Here is a 23,931-nt window from a genome sequence, read left to right as displayed (position 1 = left end):
TTGAACTACAAATGACACAAACCAGCAAAAACTGTTTTAGTTGCGTTGATTTTTTTGTCCTTTATTCTGAAAAACTGCAGCTACCAGACACCCAGTCTTGATAAAGTCTTAATTAAAAAAAAAGACAATATTCTAACTAAACAGCAAATGATTAACCTTTATTTGTTTATGTTCTTAAATGTTTTCTGTTTTTAAGCTTCTTGTTTGATTTTATTTTTATTTCACATAGTTTCATTTTATTTATCATTGTTTCCTCCCTGAAATTAAGAGGCGACTAAATGATTACCATATGTGAAGTATTTGTCAGTGTTTGGTCTTTGCAGCAGATGGCAGTAAAACTCCAATTTAAAAAAACAGACAAACGTGAACTATTAAAGTGTTTACCATAACACACTAAATAATTCTTGCATGTCCAACAACAAATAATATTATGTTTAAAATATCCTTTTTTTAAAAACAATTTTAAAGGTAATTGAAGAGAAAACAAAATGTTTTTTTATTTGCTAATGAACCCTTTTTCCTTCAAATAATCAGCTAAATTTAGGATAATTGAAAGCTTTTTTTTAATTAAATAATGATAATTTGACTTGTTTATTATCGTAATAGTGTGTGGGACATCTGTAGGTTATTATAATGAATGTGTTTTATTGTGACGTGCTGTTTGACATTTAAAAAGTTCCAAGTTGAAATCTCGCTTTTAACAAACATTAGCATTTCCCTCTTTAGACTCACACCTTTTATGAATAAAACATTAGGGAGGTCCTCTAGCTCACAGCCAGCCATACCTGTCTCCACAAAGGCACCAGCTGAGGCTTGCTAAGCCGAGTGAATGCTACAGAATCAATCAATTAATATCTCCTCAGGAAACCACAGGTGAGGTGAGCTCAGCATCCTGCTATTAGTGGGAATAGGTCGTGCGGTCAACGGCAGATGTGTGATCTCTGATGACGTCCGTGCAAGCAACGATCTCAACAGAAAGACACAAACCCGTCTTTATTGATGTGTGGCGATGCAGGCATATCCGCCGCTGCCTTAGAAAGCGAGGGAGCAATATTATCAAATCAAATGGTTAACCTGGAATAAATCTGAGATCAAAGGAAGGCCCAGAAAAAGAACCTTGGCAAGAGATTGGAAGAATTTAATGAGCAAAAATTATCATGCATTAAATCTGACCCCGTGCTTCCATGGCAGATGGTGAGTGGTGCTGTATCCAGGTAGATAAACAGCTCTGTAGTGTATTTTCACAGGATCATGTGAATGGTCCTAACACTTAAGTTTCTGGAGGCTATTTATTTTAATGTACTGATCATAAAGTGGAGAAAAGAAAAAAATCGAAGAGAAGCGCTCAATGAAAGATAAAGATTTCACAGAATTAAATATTTTATTGGCTGCACGGCCTCGGAAAGACAGATTTGCCGGCTGTTTTTGACAACTCATTACCTGTAATTTCTCTGACAGGCTGGAGAAGTGACTCAAAAGTAGGCAGCTGTGGCACCAGAGACCTTGTGGCTACTGCCTGGAATGATGTAAGACAGAACGGCAAACAAGCGCAGGCTTATTATGGCCAATGATTGCTTAAAAAAGAGCAAGGCACACTTGACAGTTTGCTGCCTATATTTTGGGAAGGTTAGAGGCATGTCCTCCTTCCATGAGATTACTGGATTTTAAAGGGTGTGTGATTAGGATTGAGTCTGACCCCAGCCTGGGTGATTTTGTCACACACTTAATAGATGATAAATGCTGACTTTACCAACTCACATTTCCCTGACAACGTCAAGATAGTGGAATAAACCAAATTAATGGGTTTAAAAATGGCTGATATGCATGACAGTGTTTTTAAAATCAATGCTAAATCTAATTAACTCCTGTTGGATGAAAAGATTCCGGATCGGATGATGCGTGAGCTCTTCCAGTCCGGTCCCCCTCCGCTCTCCCATTAATTGGTCCATCCCTGGCATCACTCGTCGACTCCAAAGCCACCAAAAACTGTAACCTTCCTTGTGTATTTTTCTGTAATTGAAATCCCTAATGAGGTCCCAGGGGCTCCATCCCATTACTTCTGAGTTAATTAAAGCACGAGCGGTGTGCCAAACGGTGAATAAAGATGCAGTAAAAGTGCAAAAGGAACATCGAACCTGAGCAGGGTTTGCTGCGCTGGGATGGGGATGACCTGCTTTTTTTTGTCATTATTATGGGATGTAGTACTCCATGATGGAGCAGATGTCTATAATTTTTTTATTTGCATTTATTTTGGGATTGAGACATCGTTGGCTTCGGCGCTCGTTTTGCAGCGAGGTTAACCTAATTTCTGCTTTATTAAACATTAAACTGCCTTGCCACCATCAGCAAGGGTGTTATGAAGTCGAAATGCAACAGGGAAACAAAACAGGTGTGTATGTTTTAATATGTAATAAAATGATTCAGCTCCTTCAGTTCTAATCCAAGAACATCAACATATTTTAAAAACTGCACACTTTTTTTAAAGAATTCCTCATTAAAATGGAAAAAAGAAAGACAGAGAGACATTTGCTTTAAGAAACAATTTCAAATGTTTATTTAACATGTCAACGAAGGGGCACACACTGGTGGATTTCCAAGGGGATTGGAATTATTGGCCAGAACTAGGACTTAAAAACTTCATACTAACCTTAATTAGGTTTTGGCTAAAAAGGAAAATGTCTTTTTGTTTCTTTTTCTTGTACTGACGTTCTTTTTTTTCTTTTTGTTTTTATAAAAGAAACTTTATGTACAACAGTTCTTTTATACAAGAGGTTCATTGGATAAATGCATCAAAAAGAACCCAGTTCTGCCTTAAAACTTTACAAAAAATACATTTTCATTGAGAGGCGTAGAAAAGGAGGCGGTCAAATATTGACCAATAATATTTCTTCCTTTTCGTTACTTAGAAAAAAAGCTGTTCTAATACCTATTTGAAAGAAAAAACAAAAAGCAATATACAGCACAATAAATGAGAGAGAATTGCTCGTGTGGATTCACTCGGTGGGCTTGGTGACCAAAGAGAGGGGCTGTGACTGGAACAGGGAATGATGGGAGTGCACGGCTGCCTGATGGAACGGGGAAGGTGGGGAAAGCATGGAGGGGTGCAGGGAGGTGAAGGGGATCGGCCGGGTGAGGATGGGTGTGGACGACTGGCTACCTGAAGTGCCAGAGGGGACAGAGATGGCGGTCTGGGAGGAGGTAGAGGAGGAGGAGGAAGAGGAGGAGGATCCAGAGGCCTTCCCAGGTAGAGAGAAGTGGTGGTGCATGCGTCCCTCCGGCTTGGTGGTGAGCGATAGGGGCTGGGCCTGCTCCGAATGAGTGGCGGCGGGCGCGGCGGGGGAGGCCAAGGCAGCAGAGGGCGTGGCCGGCGAGTCCAGCATGCTTCCGTGAGAGGACGCCGGGCTGTCGCACATCTTCTCTGAGGGCAGGTACTGCACACACTGCTTCTTACTCCTTATTGAGAAGTCTAGAAAAGGAAGCAAAGGATAACCTGGATTATAAATCCGCTGCCGCCTCACCACCAGCAGGAGTGAATGATTTCAGAGTGATCAGGAATGGGAAAAGGTTTCAAACGAGACATTTTTATATCAACTCGTAAACACGTCACGACAAAGAGAGTGAGAGAAGATGCCACAGCGTATTCAAATGGTATGCAGGATGTGTTTTTCAAAGGCACGTGACACGAAATGTACATCGTAATGACGAGCGGGAGGCTCTTCAGCTTTTGGGCAATTTACAGCGGTTGTTTGTTTTCACAGCCACAGACATACCTGCCATTACTGGCATTGAACCTCATAAGCTGCTTGTCAAAGCATAAAAGCACAGAGAAACATGGGTAAGTGCTCGTGAAGGACACAATTAATTGTCAAAAGTGCACAAAAGTAACTGAATAAAGTCTCCTTTTCAGCTTTCACCAGACCTGTGTGAGGCTAATAAATCTCTTGTTTTTCTCACTTCGGTTGAGAGGGGGAAAAAAACAACATTTTTATGCAGTCAGGAAGAAAAAAAAAAAGGCCTCTTACCCTCTGGTTTTGAGTCTGGTTTATTCTCTCTCTTCCTCTTTTTCCGCTTTCCCTGCGCAGATAAAACAATGCTGGTTAAAAAAACAGTTTCTCAAAGCGGAAGTAAACCAACTCAACAACTTCAGTTCAGGGCATCAAAAGTACAGATACTATAATTAACCAATAAACATTTCTACACTTGTTCAGAGCGTTCTTACGTAGTTATCTCTCGCTGACCATCCAGGATAGAGTTGGGAGTGGAGTTGCCGCTCTTTCCTGGCCAGCTCATAGTATTTGGCTTGCTCCTCTCTTGACAGAGAATGCCACTATTGGAGGAAAAGAGAGAACGGTTGGGGACGTGAGCGTGCAGTAGCTGTGAAGTTGGTAGGTTGTCTGGGTTTTGTGCTTCGTACCCGTCTCCCAAGGATCTGGTTGATTGCGGCACTCTCTTTCAGAGTGCACTCTGCCACCACTTTGGCTCTCATCTCCTTCATATACAACATGAAAGCGTTCAGGGGCTTTTTGATATGTGGCTTCTTGTCCTCCTCCTTCTTGGCAGGAACCGGGGACTTCCTGCTAACCCAAAACAGTAAAGATGTACTGTCAGTGATGTGTGAATGATAGAGAAGTGAGGTTTTGGCAAAGAAGGGGAAATAGCACGAACGGTAGCCGATTTAAAACTTTTTTTTTTAATGTTCTTACGCATGCATGGAGGGGCTGATGTTGTCTCCGCTGGGCTCCTGCTTGATGGCCGGCGAGACGATGGCAGGGTGGGGAATGCCGGTTTGGTGGAGACTGTGCGGAGGAGGCGTCACCATGTGAGGCGAGAAGCGGCTGGACACTAAGCTGCGAGGGCGAAAACCAGGCGAAAGTTTGTTAGTCGGGCTTTCAAAGCGCTCCTCTGTGGACTTGACAGGAAAAGTTTGGGCTCATTTGGCTCATCAGCACCCTGCCTTTCCCTCCGGGTGAAACTCGCTGTTCCTACTGCCTGCGTCTAGACTAAATTCACTCACACAATGTGTACCATGCTCGCTTTTTTTTTGTTCAAATAAAGACTTTTCAAAAGCCCCTTTATTCACCAACGGCTGGAGAAAAGTGAAGTGTGGTGTTACCATGGTGACAGCAGCGGCGGTGATACCTGAAACCTGTCTTCTTACCCCGTTCCAGACCACGAAAAAGCTTTCTGACAGCCGTCCACACAGAGCCGCTTTACAAAGTGTCTTTCTCAATTCCCAATTATTAACACAAAGACGCTTTGTGACGGGGAAAGGAGAAAATGAAGCTGTATCACACGCACTCAAGCTCAGGTTAATGAACTTTTAAGTGTTTGAGTATGTTGGACCGCTGTGACACAGAATGCTCAGTGTAATATATGTTCCACCAAGCAATCCATTAAGTCATGGTATGAGGTCAAGTTTTAAAAAAAAAAAAAAAGTTAAAAAATATTCATTAATGCTTGTTTTGACTTCATAAGAAGAGTTTTTTCTCCAGCTTAGGAAAACATCTGACCAAAAAAAAGGGTGTAAATACTTAAGACTAATAAGAAAAAAAAGCTATTAAAGAGCAAATTCTCATCTCATGTTTAATTTTCGTTTGATATATTTAATAATTTATACTTTGTAAACAAGGAGAAACCACATAATTCCCTAAAGTGTAAACCTTTAAGCTCCATCTATGTAAACATCTTGCTTAATACTTAGTGAAAAACTTAATGGTAGAAATTTCACAATTAATGCAAGAAATAAAAGTATTGTAATTCCCCATCTAGAAATTTTAGCTTAAAAGGTATGGAATATAAACTTCCAAGAGACACACTGCAATTGTTATGAGTTAATATTTAGGCTGGAGCTACACAAGCTATTGATCACAGAGACCCTTCTGAATATTTCATGTCGTACTAACACCGGAAGGCTTGTTACAAATCTTTCCAATTTTGACAGAGGGTCAGAGAGTTTAGTCCGATGGGACGTGTGGGTTCAGCTAAGCTTTGATTTGTCTTAATCGATTCTTATCCCTTTCATCTCCTCGATGTGTGTGTGTGTGTGTGTGGCTCAGAAGACGGCTTGACCACAGAAGTTTAGCTCTTGGAGAGAAGGCGGCAGAGGGCTGCTGAATGCCAATAACATGTTTAAAAAGCTGAAGCTGTCTCTCAGACTTAGGCTTCACTTCTCTTTGTAGTCCCGAAGCTCAGGCCCGCTCCTGATCTGGCAACGTTCAAGACCAACTTATTTAGTTGGAGGTTAAATCCCAAATGCTTATGGCTGCGAGGTATCAGCTTTCTTCCAAAACACGAATTCAAACCATTTATGAACAATAGAGGCTCAAGACTGCACGCCAGCCTTTTATTTCGTTACAGTCTGGCAAGGAAAAACAGGGGAAATGTGATTACAGCATGTCATAGAAGCAGCTCATATTAGTTGCCTCCCTTTGGGATGGCGGGTGGAGGCGGGCGGGGAGGGGAGGGGGTTGTTTCTGAACACGATCCACTCACCTGGACATGGATGCATTCATCGCCAATGCTGGATAGGGGTGACGGAATCCCCCTGGAGGGATGGAGTACATGGGCTGGCCCTGCCTGCAAGACAGAGGTAGACGGAGTGAGCCAAAGCTCCGGTGTGGTGGATCAAACACAGCTGACGGCTAACCCACCAGCACTAATCCTGCACTCATCAACTCAAATCCCTTGTTTGTGGAACTCCATCATAGCAATTGATTATCCGATCTCTTAAAAAAAAAAAAAAAAGCTATAAATGTTTAGAAAATCCTCCTGGTAAACTGAAGAGTTGGAATTTGGTGAGCCCGAATATATAAAAATTTGAGCCTGCAAGAAATACATCCCAAATGTGTATTATTATTATTTTTTTTCCTATGGCATTTTTTTCATACTGCATTCTTCTCTAAAGCAGGCTAATGCCTCCGCCTTAACTTTAGTGTACTTGCTTTTACACTGAGCGCTCAGGCCGCAAAAGCAAACAAAACATAATTAAAAGAATATTACAAATTCTGAGAACACAAGTGGGCTGAGGCTTTGTAATGCAGCCAACTTACTGTGGCATGAACCAGCTCAAAGGGTGTGCAATGGAACCGACGGCACCAGGAGACAGGGGGTAGTACGGAGAAAGCTCTGATGGGTGAGGCGTCCGAGGGATACCTGCAGATTTCACAGGAAAACAGAGAGAGAAGGGTTGATACATTCAAGTCGTCCCAGGATATTTTTTTAAACTTAAGCAAAGGAAACATGATTTGAACCATTTGATGTCTGAATTTATTTACATTTATATGAAAAAATGTTCTTAGAGTATTTTTTGTTCAAGGTGACAGTAGGTTAGGTGAAGTGGTACGTTGTAGCGTCATACAGCATGAAAGGGTTAAATCCAACAGGTTCTCATTCCCATCTGCGTCCAAAACTGATGTTTTGGGTGTCCCAAACATGTCATTCTTTGACGTACTGGATGTTCCAACCACCGGGATGCAAACTGGTTCTGATCCAGTATTGGAACGTGGACCGAACCGGTACACTAACCCTAACCTTAACCTGGTATCGGACGTGAATCGGTACTGGGCGCAGTTAGGGTTAGGGTACCACGTTAGGGTACCCGAGGTTTGGTCCTTGTCTGGTACCGCGTCCTAAAATGTGACCGGATCCTTGAATTATTTATTTTATCTAGTTATCTGTGCTTCTGTTTGGTGCAGTGCAATTCACATGTTGTTCCTCTCTCCAACTTCCCTCCCGGGGAGTTGGAGAGATTTCAGATCCCTGGTGGACCGTCTGTGCTCCTGTTATTATTTTATGACCGACCTGCTTATGTACAATTACCAGTATGAATCTCAATGAGGCAACTGTTTTGTGATATTGGGCTGTATAAATAAAATTTAATTTAATTTAATTTAATTGAAACAGCAAGCACATCAAAAAACGATGAGTTGGGGACATCCAAAATGCCAAAAAGTGGGGGTCCTTAACCATGCGTCAATATGTGACGACTTGGGGATGAGAATGTGTAGGTCCAATCACAAAGGTGGAACTGAAAATTGTATTTTTTTTGCATTGTCAACCCATTTTCTCCATTGATCCAAAGATTATCTGTATGTTTCATGTAAAACAAGGGTCCCCAAACTTTTTCTTGCGAGGGCCATATAAGTGTTTACTGATGTGGGGCCTTTTTGTAGGCTAACAGAAAAAGTGTAACAATCACAGCCTAACCATAAACATTTATGTCTTTTCAGAAAGCCACACAGCCAAATTAAAAATCTTGGAAGAACTCGGAAAATCTCCAAGAATTAAACCAATAAATAGTCTATCCTCTCCCATCATAGTCCAGACTGCAGAGGGGTGGAATAAAAAGTCACGTTCTTCCACTTCCACTATTTGTCACCCACCTAAGTGTGTGAAATTTGTTCTCCGCATTTGACCCATCCCCTCAGGGAGCGGTGAGCTGCAGACACAGCCGCACTTGGGAACCATTTGGTGGTTAACCCTCCAGTCCAGCTCCTTAGTGCTGAGTGTCAAGCAGGGAGGCACTGGGTCCCATTTTTAGAGTCTTTTGTATGACTCGGCCGGGATTTGAACCCTCAACCTTCCAATCTCAGGGTGGTCACTACCACAAGGCCACTGAGCTGGCATATTTACATGCGTCTCTGAAAGAGTTTGGGGGTTGGGGCCAAATGTGGCGGAGGGCCGGATCTGGCCCATGGGCCATAGTTTGGGGACCCCTGATGTGAAATATCACAGGTGTTACCAAGGAATACATCAATGTTACCTGTCTTTGGGTCGAGGATCTCTGGCGAGAGGTGTGATGGCGGCGTGCCGGGGGAAAAGTGGTCATTGCTGCTGTAGGTGATGAGAGGCGTCAGCGGGTGCATATGGTGGGCATGCTGTACCACGGGGACTTTATTGGACTAGAATGGAGACAAAGAAGGCCGTAGGTGAGCAACAAGTGTCAAAGCAGGGACATTTCAATGCATTTTCTTGTACATGTTTGTACGTGGCCACACTGCTGTGCATGCAGCTGTAACAAACAAGAGGAATGCGTGGAGTAAATAAACCATCATGACCTGCATGGTACACATCACAGTTTATGCATGTGACCGGCCCTGTGATGCAATCTGGACCAGCACCAAGGAGCACTTGAAAGCCTTGCACTCTTGCCCGAATCACTGCGGCCATTTACTTAGGAGGAGGGAACAGTTTGTTACTCCACAAGAAAAAAAAAGTCCAAACTCATACTCTGATCGCCACTACTAAAACTGAAAAATGATTTAAAACAACTGCTTCGAGATCACATTTCCTTTCACTTTCCGAATCCTGCTGAGCTCTGACCAGCATTAGGGCTAAGATACAGCAGATGATGAAGAAAATAATAATAACCAGCTTCTCTACTTTCATTAGGCAGCGCTCAGCCGAGCAGTCATTTCCCCTGGCTGCCTGGCTGAATAGAGCACTTGTTGGCTCAACTTGTCACATGGGAGGGTCAAGGGGTGGGAGGGGAGAAAGGAGTCTTGTTCCTCCAAGCTAACCTTTCTTCAATATCCTTCCCCACCCCCTTCTCAACCTCTGTGTCTATCCTGCACAGTCTGCTGGGGGAACAAAGTTAGCATTGAGCCTTCTGTACACTCTTTTGCTTCCCGATGCTGATGATTGTTCCAAATCTTGCTGCTTTTTTCTTTTTTTCCCCCCACTCCCCTTTTCTTGCCATTTTTTGCAACCTAATTGTCATTTTTCTTTTACTTTTAACCAAAGGAGCTATGAAAGCTGTAAAACATGGCTATTTTCAGACCCCCTTTGCTTGGGACATTCCTGCAAACTCTGTGCAGACTGTGAAAGCAAAAAAAAAAAATATGCAGAGGAGACGGAGGCAGTTTTTCAAAAAAATCACAGAAGAGGCTTTGATAGAAACGGATAGCAAAAAAACGGTGTTGACTTTAGGGTTTAAAATTCCAGGTTCCACATGTCGCGTGTATTTGAAATGTGCTTTGTTGCTCTGCTTCAGCCACAATATGCCCGAGTTTTCCCAACAGTGTGAGGGCTGTTGGGAGACCTGTAGACCGGGGTGCCAACACAATTTGGGAAGCATTTCAGTGAGAATTGGAAAGTATGGCCATCAATAATTCACATCCTGGAATACATGAAGCCTGTGCTTTCAACAAAAGTTTGAAGGCACCAGTTTAAACTCCAGGTTGTTTATTTGTGCAGCAGTCTTAGAAAATAAAAAGACACTTGTGATTAAAAAAGCTCTTTAGTTGATCTGAACCCTGATGCATTGATACCTTGTTTGGCTTTACTAGAAGTGCAGAGGTGATATTCCTTTTAGCCCAAGACAGCACTGCATGTCTGGTTTCACGATCCACAAGCAAAGTGTAATCAGAAAGCCACACGGAACATGAGCCTTGCTTTAAATATAAACATCTACGTGATGGAGCGGATACCAGATGGTATCTACGCTGACAGATAGAAATCATGCTCCTTACATAGATGTGCTTGTCGCCTACGTGTTTGCATTGGTGCGAAGATCTCGTGTAAAAACATTCAAGTGAGGAGTAGTCTGAAGGAAGTTTGAGAGGAGACGCTGAAAGCAAAAAAAAAAAAAAAAAAAAACCTCTTAAGAGAGTTCGGAGCTAAAAAGGCCGAGGTGGCAGTACCTTGCTGGTCTGTCCAACTTGGAACGGAGCTAAGAAAAGCACTAACCTTGGTCAACGTGGGTGGAGGAGTGGATTTCATTCAAGCAAACATGTTTTTGGATCCTGCACATCTGAATTGAATTACTAAGCAAACAGCCGATGGGGAAGAGAGCTTAGAACAAACTGAATAACCCCACAGCTTTGTGTGTCTTTATGTTGGGCGATTCTGGGTGGGAGGCTCGGAGGCCTTTCAAAACTCCAGGAAAGACGGGGTGAAAAGAATGCCAGGCATGCTGAGAAATCCAAGCCTTGTTTGTCAGCGCCAACAGGAAGCGGACGTGAGGGGAGACTGACCGTGTCATGTGTCTTTAAAATCAACCGTCCCCAAAACGGTGTCATTCATCACAGACAAACGTGTGCTTTACGTCTGGTCACTGCCTCGAAAAAAGGTCAGCGGCATTATGATTCCTGGTTAGAACAATATTGCTGAGGGCAGCATCGGGTTACTGGAGTAAATATATCCCAAGTGGTTATTAAATAAATGAAGTGAAGAAGCAAAGCCAGCACACTATATCTAAACATTACCACGGAGAAATCTTAGTGGGATTTAGTGCACTATAAATATTTGTATAAAGAATAAGTGTATCCTTACTTTCTGAATAATTTGCATTTCATAAGACCTGAATTATTCGAGCTCAAACTGCAAAACATAATCTCAACTTTATTTTATTTACAGTTTTACTGAAATCAAATCCCATCCTTATCATACTTTTGAGGGGGATCTTGTCTCTGCAGTGGCCCAGCAGAACTGCAGGCTTTAGATCAGTATTCAGTTCAGTTCTCTCCAAGCCTTTGATTTCCAGATGAGTCCCGGGTGTTCACCACCCAATGCAAAACCAGAGCGTCTCACCGGACTCCCAGGCAAAGGTTTGCTAAAAGAAATGGGTCGAAAACAAGAAGCCTCCATGCAGTACTCAGAAGCTAAAAAATACAAAATAAACAAATCAAACTTTTTATTTAATATTTCTGCTTAAAATGCAATACCACGGAGGAAACTGAGACCGCATCTGAGACAAAAGGCATCCCGAGAATGCTTTTCCAGAGATTACCACTTCAATTTATTTAAACAACTCAGTGACTAAGTGACCTCTGACAGACTGGCTGGACCAGGTCCCTCTGTGTCTGGATTACTCTACATGTTAACACGATTTAGAAACAAACAGGGGGATTCTTGTGCCTCTGTCAAGTGTGGATCAGCCCATATTTGAGCGGTGAGTGTGCCGTTTCAGACACCCCGGTCACCTCCATCTTATTAAGGGAGTCACAGCCCCTTTAAATCCAAAATAACAGCATCAGGTCTGTGTAATGAGACACACAATATACCTGATGGACAATTTATAACAATTGACTGACTGACTGACCTCGCGGAAGAGCCGAGACATCATTATAGGCAGATAATTCATGTCTGAGAATTTGTACATTGTGGAATTTCGGTATGAACCCGGCTCCTCTCCTCTCCGGTCCCGTTTGGTCACCGCTGACGGCCTTGCCAAGTTTCCCCTGCTTCCATCACCTGGCCTTCAAGAGCCTGTTATGTATTATTTACAGACAGAGCTGTGTTCAAATGCACAAACTGTGAGCATGGACAGCTCGGTGAGGGATGATCATAGAAAAGCTCGTTCCCTTCTTCCCACTCCTCTCTATCACCACTACTACCAAAAGCAACTGCATACTAAACAATCCCGTCTGCTGAATAATTGACAATCCCAGGCCAGAGCAGGCTTGAGATTAGCATACAGGCCTTATGGACCCAATCTACACGGTGACATGAAGGTATTTTCCCAGATTTTGCATCCACTTCTTTTCAATTTTATGAATAATTGTTGAACATCACTAACATCTGTCAAGAAAATGTCTGCTTCTGCTTAACTGACAGTAGCTGCACTGAAACCTGCATGCATAAAGAGGAGTTTGATGTTCAAAAAAATCCAGCCCGTGGTGACTCCGTAGTCCAAATGTTATTAATCTGCCTCTCCGCTGACTTACACTCCATTATGAATAGCTGCCGTGCAGATGTAGTGTAAGATATGCATGCGCCTGCAAGCAGGTCTCAACAGATAATCCCAGCCTTCATCTTTACAAAAATTCAACAATGTCAGAATTAACAAATATCCAACCGCAGGGGAACGGGTCAGCTCCAGGAGTCCTTGCTGCTGTCTCTCTCCTTGGCTCCTCCTGGCCCTGGGCAGTAATCCCTGGCCCCCAGTGTGTGCCCATCCGCTCCCCCTGCTCTCATTAGTGCAGCGTTGGGGCCTGGGGAGCCTGCAGGCCTGGGGAGCCAGCCTGCTGTTCACCTCACACCCCGCCTCCTCCATCCCCGGCTGGAGTAATGAGCACATAATCAGGCTGGCTCCCTGTCAATAGCAGCACTCCAGAGGGGCATGTGGGCACCTGGCCCAGAGACTGGGGTGAGTGCGTAAAGGGGTGTTTCGCCTTTTTTTGTCCTTTATGCTGCGGCTAAGGCATATCTAGAATTAAAGCTTTCCATACCAAATGGCGTGGCTTTCTCCAGTCACAGGTCAATGGACAAAAAAAAGAGACTTCCTCTTTTAGTGCGCACAATGAAAGCTGTAACACTTTCTGTGAACTTTTCCAACTCCAGGAGGGCACAAACATTGCACACAGCCAAGGACTGTCAGATTGCTTTAGATTGTATACTTTGAAATTGGACATTTATTCGTGGCAGCACTTGAAGTTTTAAAGACACGATTGCATCAGAAAGAAAAACATTATGATTCCTTCTGTTCTCATTCTTTTACTTTCCTTCTGTGTTTGATTTTATATACATATATATACAAAAAAGGAAGCTAAACTAAACAAGAACAACCTGAGAAGGTCGGCAAAGAAGAAATCCAGCACATGACTGAGCCTGTTTGTTTATCCCTCACATTCAATAGTTGTTGGGATACAGATTATTTTTGACCTATATGTTTATCTGTTTTCCCACAGTCACATTTCTTGAGGTTACGTGTGAAATAACTACCTTCAACTATTTTTCAATGTCATTTTAGAAAGAGATATATTAAATGAAACCACTGAATTGGTCTCCATGTGGGAAGAAAGAATCAGTTGTCGTAAATAAACTCCATCGCCCTCAGAGATTCCCATGAACCACTCTCAAAAAAGACCTTGTCATGTGCGAGTCTGTAAGTCTTTTTTTCACTGAATGATACGGATGGTGGCTCCTTGTTCTGCTCTAAAACGACTTCCTGAACCAGCCGGCTCGCTGATACGATCATGCAGGTGAAAGGTAGATAGATGTCCAAAAGCCGAGTGTTATCTGGTTGTTTTCAGTCCCGAACACACGTCCCTCAGCGAAGCCACAAACCAAACAGGTCTGCCGAGGCCCCGCATTGTCTAACTGGAGCGAGACACCGTGATGACTAGTTCACACCTGTGTGGGAAAGTTCAGGAATGGCACGGAGCGTTCAACTTGAGAGATTTACGGTCGGGGGCTGAGTTATTGCCGCAAAGACAGACAGACTGCTTAGCAGCTGGCCTGCGGGCGCTGTGTGGGCTGCAGTAAGAAGCTGTACATTGATGGATGGGAACCCATAGTTTTACATGCACTCTAACGTTATTATTGCGCATAACCACATTATGGTTATAGTTTGATTAAAGCATTTTGTAGGTCTTACAGTAAATGGATTTTCCCAATAAGTTTACATGATTTGTATGATAATTGGGTTAATGTCCTGTAGGATCCTGACTGGAAGAAATGTCTCGCAAGTGCCATAAATTAGAGACACTAAACGGTGGTGACAGTTATTTGGTGCATGAAGTTCAACATGGAGACTGTTGGCTTGTTTTCCATGCCTCCAGCGAGCTCTTTTCTCCAACAAGCTCTCATTTGTTTTGGTGCAACTGACACAAGCACTGAATCAAACGTGACAAAGACACCCGTCTGTCGTGTTCGTGTGGATCGCTCAGGTGATAAGAAGTAAGGAGTTTGGTCAAATTCTGGTGTTCCAGCTGCAGCTCTAGGTTTCTGCCTTTTTTTTCTTTCTTTTTTTGAACATCTTGTGTGTACTTACTAAATGTCCTGGTGTTGGAGAACGGGAGTCTTTTATTCCTGCAGAGCCGGGAACATCCAGGAGGGGCCACTTCATGTGCAGATACTGTTGGTGGAAGAAAAGATGCACAATTAAGCAACACATTAAAAAAAGACTACACATTCAAGCACAAAGGCTATATATTTTAATAAAAACTCGTAAATGTAACAGTCAGATGAGCAGAAATGACTCATGTGAAAGCACACAGCTCGTGGTTTCCAAGAAAAGTGGTACGAGCGGATCTCCAGCTAACACCTGTACAAGGCCCACATTCCTGCTGGAGTTAGACCGTCAGTTTTCTGGCACGGGGGGGAAGAGTACGAGGAGCGATGCGAGCACAACAGACTGGTAAGGGACTGTGAAATTGCCGTTTGTCAAGGAAAAACAAGAGGCCAGCTGTGGGCGCCCATCGCCAAGTGGGTGGGAAGAGACAGCTGGAAGGAAGCCCCGTTTACAGACTGAGCTGCAACTTGAAGTCCACTTCTCATTCTGTGTGTTTGGCCTTCCGTCCAGAAAACACAGAAACTTGTCCTCTCTGTTTTTTTTTATAACATACATGTGAAAACTCTAATTGCTGCACAAAGATGAACAACTTTATATGTACTTATTAGAGATAACTTCCTCTGAGCTGCTGGTTCATTGTGTACAGGATGAGAAGTACATCCTTATAAATCAAGCTAAGCATTTTTTTTGTCCTTTGGTAATATGGATAGAATGCATTCCAGAAGCACTGCTACCATCTGGTTTATAAATCATTTTTTTATTTATCTTTTTAAAGGGAAATGTGTTTTAACCCAATTTTTTCGTAGAGTTGAGGCAATCAAGACCGTGAACAAACACTTTTAAGATGCCTTTTGTTACTATTATTGAAACATATTGTGGATTTTTTTTTTTTTTTTTGCAAAAAAAGTTTTGAACTGTTGGAAAAATGACCAAGAAATCCGACTGAACTTTATGCAGAAGTTTGTCATCTTTTCAGAAGTGGATGAATAATGACAAATGAGCAAACTGGAGGGATCGTGCATTCAGGTTTGGACTTTAAAAAGTCCATTCATCACTGTGGGTTTGTAAAGAGGAAGGAAGCTTGGGTGACTGTGGGTTAAAAATGGAAAAGACATTATAGCAGAAGAGGTGGGGGGGAGGAGAAGGGAGCGGAGGGAAAGGGAAAAAAAAAACATTTTCAGGAATGAGTTTTTCGGAGCAGGCAGAGGGTATTGTTTCCTGACAGCTGGGGTCCAACAGAGCACCGCAGCAGGGGGAAGGGGTCCCTTTTTTCCTTCCAAAAGAGGGGAAATTCTTGGAGTTGACATCAGCCCTCTTCATTTTCACTATACTGCTCAAGGCTGAATCGTAGGTTCCAACTAATGGGCCCAAGTCCATACAACTGTCAGGAGGCAGTTGCTTTTAAAGGCTGCTTGCTCCCTATTGAAACTTTGCTCTGTGCATGGTGCCTAATGAATGTTACTCTCAGGAGAGAAAATCCAAAACAATGCAGTTTTCTCGGGCTAATCTATGTCAATCACGAGCACTTCCACAAATGAAACAAGCGCTATAGTGAGCTTTTGGTCTGGTCCGACCATGCCCACCTCTCCTGGCCAATCCATCCGTTTTTTGACAGCTTCTGCCAGGACTGAGGTACATGCCCGCAGGCACTTCTTATTCCAAGCACTTACTTTTCTCTTAATTGCCAATGTGCCCCACATAGCAACTGTTCACACACTCCCCGAAACATCCAGCTTGGTAACATCAGCCGCACACTGTCATATTAGCTCCTATCCAAACTCCGGCAGCATACCACTCACCAGGACATGAGAGTGAGGGGGGGTCTGGGGCTGTGACTTGTTTCAGGAAACTAAAAGGAAAAGAATTGAGAGCTGAGCTGCTCAGCAAAAACTTTCTGGGAGTTACAGCTAGAAAAAAACAAAAGTTTCTGAAACAAAAGCATCAGAATATAGAGGAATAAAGTCTCGTTTTCACTGAGTGGTCCAGGTAATTCAAAGTTGGACCATCCCGGTGCATGCAGGGTAGACCAATTGTTTAGTGACTATACAGTAAAAGTGAAGCTATCAACAACAATAAAGGTAATCAAGCAGCTCATTTTTTTTTTTTCGCTTGGATTTTCGTATATACAAACCATTTAATATTTAAAGGAACACAGCAAAAATGTTATAAAAGCTGTTTGGAAATGTTGGAGCTAGATTTCTGTTCTCGTAACAACCTTTCATCGTGTGACGACAGTAGCTCTGCCCTAACTGTTCTGTTTGATGTTTCTATGGACCTACAACCAAAAGGGGGCCCGAAATTGGTACAGATCGGTCTGGCTTAATTGGTTCATTTCATAATGTAAACACTCACAATACTGAACCGCACTGTTCAGTGGAATTGAGGCTTAAGAAGGGATTTTAGATGCTAAGATAGAGATAAACTAATTGCAGCCAAACTGAAAGGCATTTGGTAACGCTGTACATGTGCTCTTATTTCATTAGCCACCAATACAGACATATGGCTGGGGCCCGTAGCAATGCCGGCTTCAGCATGGGAGCTGGAAACCGACTGCGCTCGGACAGAGAACTGAAAGAAACGAGAATTTAAAAAGAAGAAAAAAAAAAAGTTTAGCTGGTCCATTTTTGCAGCTCTCTAATTGTCTTCCAGCTTTCCCTGCTGCCTCCAGCTCTCAAAATAGACATCAGTAGAATGTGCTACTTTTACAGGACCCAGATGCGACAAAGGTGGCAGGGATGGTGCAGAAATTTTCCAAAAAAGCTACACTGGAGCCCATGGGTTGTTTGAAGACAGAGAATACAACATATGCTCTGGGGCATGTGGCCTGCCAGAGCTGGGTTCTAATTGTTACATCGCTCTCACAGAGCAGGGGGGGAAAATACAGCCAAGAGTCTTTGTCATCTCTGAAGTGTGTGGTGCCATACTGCAAACCAACATCAGAGCACGGTGAAGAGACAGATGTCTGGACATTTGCTGTCAAACTTGGTCAGCCAAAGGGACAAAAAAATACCAGTTTGCTAGAAACTACTTGTTAGCTCAAACAATCAATTGAGAAGTCTTTTTTTCAATCTTGAGGAGAATACTGAATATTACAGCACCCTAAATTAATTGACTGGTAAAAAATAAACAGAAGGGCGAATATGTATGAGTTGCCTGCTCAGACGAGGCCTTATGTTTGTGAAATGGCTTGGGCCAGCTCCTGGTGAATAGAGAGCAGCAGGAATGCCTCCACGGATCGCTCCAGCAGATAATGTCAATCACCTCCTGTGTGGAGGACCCCTCCCTATTGTTTTCTCCCCCCCTCCAAACAGAAAACAAATGGGCCACACAGCTTGCTGTTTGGCTGAGGTGTTAATTACCGTCCCCAACCCATATTAACACCAACTTCACACAATAACCCCGCCGGCCCCCCCTGCAACATTCCCTCCCCGGCTTGCTCTGCTCATATCACCTGCACTCGCCGAGCTATTGACACCTCTACCTGATGCATGCAGGAAACACAATTAAAAGATTAGATGACAAAGACAATGTGGTAAATAGCCTCCGCCTTGTCCCAGAGTTTGCATTAAGTCTTATTGTTTGGCAGCATTAGAGGCAATTACACTGACAATTGTTAAGCAAGCCTCCGCACTCATTGTGCTAATTAGTGTGTAATCGATGGGGAAATGACAAGGAGCTCAGACTGGACGGGTTCGCACTGTATAATTGAGCCACTGCAAATTTCTCTCGAGTGGGGACCGCGGCCTATTATGCAATCCAGAAAGAGGTGAGTAAATACGCCAAGAAGAAGCTACTGGGCTGCTTTCACACTAGGACAGTCTTGGACTCAGTCAGAATGCTGACATATTTAACACCCTAAAGATGATAAAAAGTGGATTTTTAACATGTTCTTGTGGTATTTTTCTCATGGTGGAGGACATATCTTACAAAATTAAGCTTAAAATTGGCATTTTAGACAATTTTTTTACTCAAATTGTTGCGCATCAGGAGCACACAAAAGAAATGGTGTTTTAAAAAGCTAGTAGCAGTGCTGTACAAAATACACTGTGCTGGCCAAAAGCTCAACTCCATTCTGACGCATCTACATGTACAGCTGGACAGCTCCAATTATTCTCTCCATTTTTGTTTTACGGGCTCTTAACTGCAATTTTAGTACTGATACTGACCAAACCTATTCATGCAATTCCAAAAACAGATCACATGGGGCAATGTTGGCCAACCAAGTTAGTGAAAAAAGAAAACTATATCATTCTTTGAATTGAACAAAAAATTGGTGTATTCAGATTTGAAAGATGATTTGTTCCGGGTCCACTTAATTTGGTTCAGATCGAGTCAGAATCCTTGCGTTTGGTGTTATTCAGACTGGAGTCTACCAGAGATTTCTGTTATGGACCAAAACAAACAACAAAACCACATGACTTAAAATCTTTTAAGTAATTAGAGAGCACTTAAGGGGGCGGGTCAAAAAAAAAAAGAGAAAGGTGGATCGCAGAATCGCCTTCCTGCACACTCTATTAGACATTTTACTATGACTTTAAACAATTTTTGAACGCTTTCTTCTCCAGCTTGGCTTTTGTGTGTCGTTTTTTCGCTTTTGGCATTTACATACTTTTATTCCCTCGTGCACGCTGGCTTCCCCTGGTGTAAGCAGAGACCTTCACCTTGTACTGGACCAGGGTTTTCTTGTTTCTAGGAAAATTCAAACTTGATAAAAAACAATCCAAGCCAATAAACGCTTGTGCAAATCAAATCTCCCAATTAAGCATCTCAAAGAACGGCCCAAAGAAGACAAATGTTTAGGTGAGAAACGTCTGCCGACGCTGGTGTCAGCATTCATGGACTATTATTGTCTTAATGAAATTAGGGAAATGGAATTTTATCTGACTGCAGCAAATGTGGCATAAATCAAGCATCCATGAAAACATTATTATTATTTTTTTTTTAGATTTGGTTTGTTGTGGGTTTGCATTAACCCTTCAGATGCTGGCGTGGATGCAGCTAATGGCAAATCTGAAGTGTCCATTAGTCCATACAGGAATGAAGTTAAGTGACTATGACAGGGGCACTCCCTCAGTTTGTTGGGCTTCTTTTGTGACCTGGTTGGTCGTCCTGCACTTTTATTCACAGCCGGTACAAAAACTGGGTCAAAGGTCAGACATCCAGAGTGCCGTGGTTTCCATGGTGACGTGGCCTATTAAGGCCAGGCTCATTGGCCTCTTTAACGTGCTCTCGTACACAAAAGAACTATTAGTGCAAAGAGGGAGAGAGGGCAGGGAAGAGGGGAGACGGCGCAGGGGAGGTCCAAACGACAAGGCGTCCAGGTTCCTACAAGTTCTCTGAGAGGATCCCGAATGCTGACTCTGCCCCTGTCCTGGTTTGGCATGCGTTTTATTCTGGGAGGCTGCTATCAAGGACAATGGAGCTTCCTGAATATTTCTGGTATATGACGTAAAAAAAAAAAAAAACTTTTTCTAAGGTATCTGTTGGTTAAAAAGTTAGAAAAAGTAGTCAATTTAAATGTACTACAAGTATACTTAGTTTAAACAAAAAGTGAAGCAGTACACTTGAAGTTTACTTTTATATACCAACTATGTATTTTGTACTTAAAGAGTAGCAAACAGGCTGTTGACCTCTATAAATGGGACTTTAAAAATGCTATGTATTGATCCTTGCCACATTTTTGACAATTTAATTCCTGAAATCATAGTCTGTGTGCTGCACCCTACAGCTTGAAACGGGGTATTACAGTTGAATTTTATGATTGGTCAACTGGTGTAAGTTTCACGTTATTTCAGAAGTTTCATGTCATCGTGTTCAGCCAAAGCCTTGCCCATCTTTGATTATATAATGGTCGGTTGTTATTGTGTTAGCTTTGGCATGACTCGAAGCTGGTTTGCCTTCAGTCCTCAAAAATCTGTTGGCTAGTGAAACTTTTAGTAGGATTTGGAAGTTTGGAAACAGGGGTTGAGTACAATTGTCATTGAATCCACCAAACTCTGTGCTGGTACTGGGATTTGCAATGAACGTGTCACTCAGGATTGTTTGCATAACTTTATTAACTATGATGCTAGCATCATTTTACCACACATGGGTCCCCTTCGGTCTGGACCATGAGCGCCTGCCTCAGGAGAAGGTGGAAGAAAAACATCCTCAACCTCCACAGAAAGGTCTGTGGAGATACTGGCATCACTTTGCTGGGTATTATTCTCCATATTGGAGAGTGACTACGTTACCTCAAGCTAACCTCACTGTCAAACGTAGATCCAGACCACATCTCTTCCCGCTCTTTTTTTTTTATTTTATTTTTTTTTTATTTGTCAAATCTTGGTTAAAAGGGGAGTTGGCCTCCAACTGCCCAGTTGCGTTGCCCTTTAAAATGCTCTAGTTTAGTCTCCCGACGTATTTAGCTAGTATACTTCCTTCACTAGAAGGCCAGATGTAGGCATGAGCAAGAGAGGGGCAATGCTAACCCAAATGCAGTGATAGCCGTCACTAAATGTGATAGCCCGCAAAAATCCACAATAAGCTAAAGAAATGAATTTACAAAAAATAAAAAATACAAAAAAAAAAATCACAGGATGAACAGATGACATAAAAAAGAGAATACGTCTAGTAAATGAAGATGTTAGTGTCAATAACATGAAATGAACATGCCCCCCTTTGATATTCTACTTGTGCTCCATACTGGGACTGACTATACTCAAGTATACTTTATAAAATAAACTTTGGGTGTACTACTTTTTGCTAGGGGATAACCAAATACCTGTCAAATGGCTAATTTTAAAATGTTCTATGAAAGAATACAGGCTCGCCACAAATCCAGACCATATTTCTCACTTCGTTAAGTGAGTTTAGTGCTGTTTCATGTAAACTGAAAGCACAAAAAGCTTTTTTTCTTTAACCCTCTGCTCCCACAAGCTTGCTATGAATTTAGTAGCGCTTTGCATTTGTGCAGTTATTTGTTTTCTATTTTCACTTGGTCACACGGCCGCTGCGTCTAAAGCTAATACGCGTGCTTGAAGGAAGCTGCTGCTGTTATCAGTGCAACTTGTTGACTCTCAGATAATTTTAATCAAACGGTTAAAGAAGAATGAGGTTACAGTCAGGAACGAGAGAGACTTTGGAACACAAAACCAGCGGCAGGTCACATAAAAAAGGCTCACTGTATAATTAAATGCAGGAGAAAATAATTGTGCATCTGGTAAATGTGAGTCTATCTCATAAAGACAGAGAAGGAGAGTGCAGCTTCATTCAAGTCAATTAGGTGTAGACAGCATTTTTTTTGGGGGGGGACCTCTGGGATCCAGCCGGTTCCTTAATGTCAGTGTGATCTGATGTCAAGACAAGCTACACCTAAAATGTCACAGATATTGTCTTTTTTCATATCCTGTTGTATTGTTTCGTCAGTCGCACAGGAACACAGCTTTTTATTGTTTGGGGAGTAGCCTGGTTTCATTGAAATTTACAGCCGTAAATGTCTGTATAATTAACTCCAGAACACAAGGTGGTTACCAGCACTTGGCTGGATGTTTACAGTAAAGCTCAACTTAGAAATCAAATGTGTGTCTGGATATTTGTGTGTGTGTGTGTTTGGACTGCGCCAATGACACCCAAGTGAGACCTGGATTTTTCATTTATGACCAAACACAAATTGACTGGAGACAGCATGGGTTAGCATCATAAAGCAGCGATTTGTTGCCAAAGCATTTAAAAGGGACATAATAGGCCTGAGCAGTGAACATACCACAGTAAGGTAATCACTGCAAATGCAATATAAAATCACAAAAACAACCTTTGCTCCCTATTTTAGTTAGTTTTTCACTCTTAAAGGCGACTTTTTTGACTAAAATTCATATTAATGGTGATTACTTATGCATTTTTTTTTCGATGGGGGGGCTTGTAGCTCAAGCAGAAGAAGTAATAAAGCATCTTAAAGGGAAAAAGCACGTTTTGAAAAGCTGAGGTGGGCATAAGTGGGCGTAGTGAAAAAGGCAGGAGAGGGGAAAGAAAAAAAAAAGCTAAATTAAACACATTTGTTTCTGCTCTCACATACCACAAGTCTTATGAAAACAGAGGGCTGATTGTGTTCACTCTGCAAGTCTACCCCCTCCCTCCCCTCTGTCTCTTCACCACCACCCAACTCCACTCCCCCAACCTCCTGTCCTGAGCAGCAACCCCCCGCCACCACCCGTCCTCACACACACACAGCTGCCTGCAGATGCCTCCTGTGTTTGCTCTCCAAGTGCAAAGGCGCAGGACTCCGGGCCCCGCAGACTTCTGGTCCCTGCCTCATCTCAGTTTTTACTACCTGACATCCATATCACCCCACTGCTAGCCCCATACGCTCAACCCTTCAGCTCCTCCACCTCCAGAAACACACACACGCCCATTAAAATGCCACAGGTATGTTTCAACACTCCTTCCTGTTACACAAATGGAACGCATCACACTCTCCACCAGCGGTTTTAAAAGGGAAAATGCAACAATTGGGAGCAACACAATTAAAAAAAAAACAGGGGATAAAAAGAAACTTAATCACTCGCAATGTTCTTTGCTTTCAAATCCAATTAGAGTATTTTAAAAATCTAGTTTCAGACCTTGGAGTTGGGTGACACAGCATCAAAATAGGGAAATGACTTTCCCCAGGTTTAATTATGCGTATTGTCTGCAGACAGAGCCGGTCTGGGACGCTGTCGCAACATTTCCATACCTGAAATTCATAACTTCCACTCTTCAAGAGACTCTTTTTAAGCAAATCAATTTAAATCCTCATAAAAAGTTAGTGATAGGTGTTTTTACTCCATTTCTATGTTAATAATTAAAGGTAAATGCTACTGAAACATACTTACAGTAGTCCAACCAATGTTATTCATATTAGCATTTAAGCTTGAATCCTTTTAACCAAAGTTCCTCTTTATTTAAATTTATCATTTTAATTTCCTCCTTTCTTTTTTTACTACTTTTTATTTACATTTGCTATAAAATGCTAGGATTTACCAGTTATTCATCTGGGAGTGAACATCTTGATTTAATAAAAGTGTAAAAAGCTAATGATTCTACCTTGTTTATTCAGTAAATTGTACTTTTTGAGCTGAAACTTTTTTTTTTTTGGTCAACGAAAAAGTCCTCTTTTAGGCCTTAGTTTGCTCTCAAAGCTGAGCTAGCTCTTTTAGTACAAAAAGTTGGTTTTCCACAAT

General features: G+C 42.3%; 1 protein-coding gene across 3 annotated transcripts in view; it reads right to left on the bottom strand.

Moving 5' to 3' along the window:
- Positions 1 to 2,525: 2,525 nt before the first annotated feature.
- The window catches only part of tcf7l1b (transcription factor 7 like 1b), a 33,647-nt gene continuing 12,241 nt past the window's right edge, over positions 2,526 to 23,931 (bottom strand). The window contains exons 4-13 of one of the 3 annotated variants that reach the window (XM_024276183.2): positions 14,714 to 14,797; positions 8,762 to 8,900; positions 7,050 to 7,152; positions 6,493 to 6,576; positions 4,704 to 4,847; positions 4,415 to 4,577; positions 4,220 to 4,327; positions 4,023 to 4,074; positions 3,771 to 3,799; positions 3,338 to 3,466 (exon numbers count right to left, since the gene is read on the bottom strand). In XM_024276183.2, coding sequence (XP_024131951.1) covers positions 3,777 to 3,799; positions 4,023 to 4,074; positions 4,220 to 4,327; positions 4,415 to 4,577; positions 4,704 to 4,847; positions 6,493 to 6,576; positions 7,050 to 7,152; positions 8,762 to 8,900; positions 14,714 to 14,797 — 900 coding nt within the window. In that variant the 3' untranslated portion in view covers positions 3,338 to 3,466; positions 3,771 to 3,776. Of the gene's footprint in view, positions 3,467 to 3,770; positions 3,800 to 4,022; positions 4,075 to 4,219; positions 4,328 to 4,414; positions 4,578 to 4,703; positions 4,848 to 6,492; positions 6,577 to 7,049; positions 7,153 to 8,761; positions 8,901 to 14,713; positions 14,798 to 23,931 lie in introns of all 3 variants that reach the window. The other 2 variants (XM_024276181.2, XM_024276182.2) reach the window with 2 other exon arrangements.

Source organism: Oryzias melastigma, linkage group LG9, assembly GCF_002922805.2.
Source record: "Oryzias melastigma strain HK-1 linkage group LG9, ASM292280v2, whole genome shotgun sequence".
NCBI lineage: Eukaryota > Metazoa > Chordata > Actinopteri > Beloniformes > Adrianichthyidae > Oryzias > Oryzias melastigma.
Note: the sequence above shows the minus strand (reverse complement) of the source record. Positions and strands in the feature narration are given on the sequence as shown.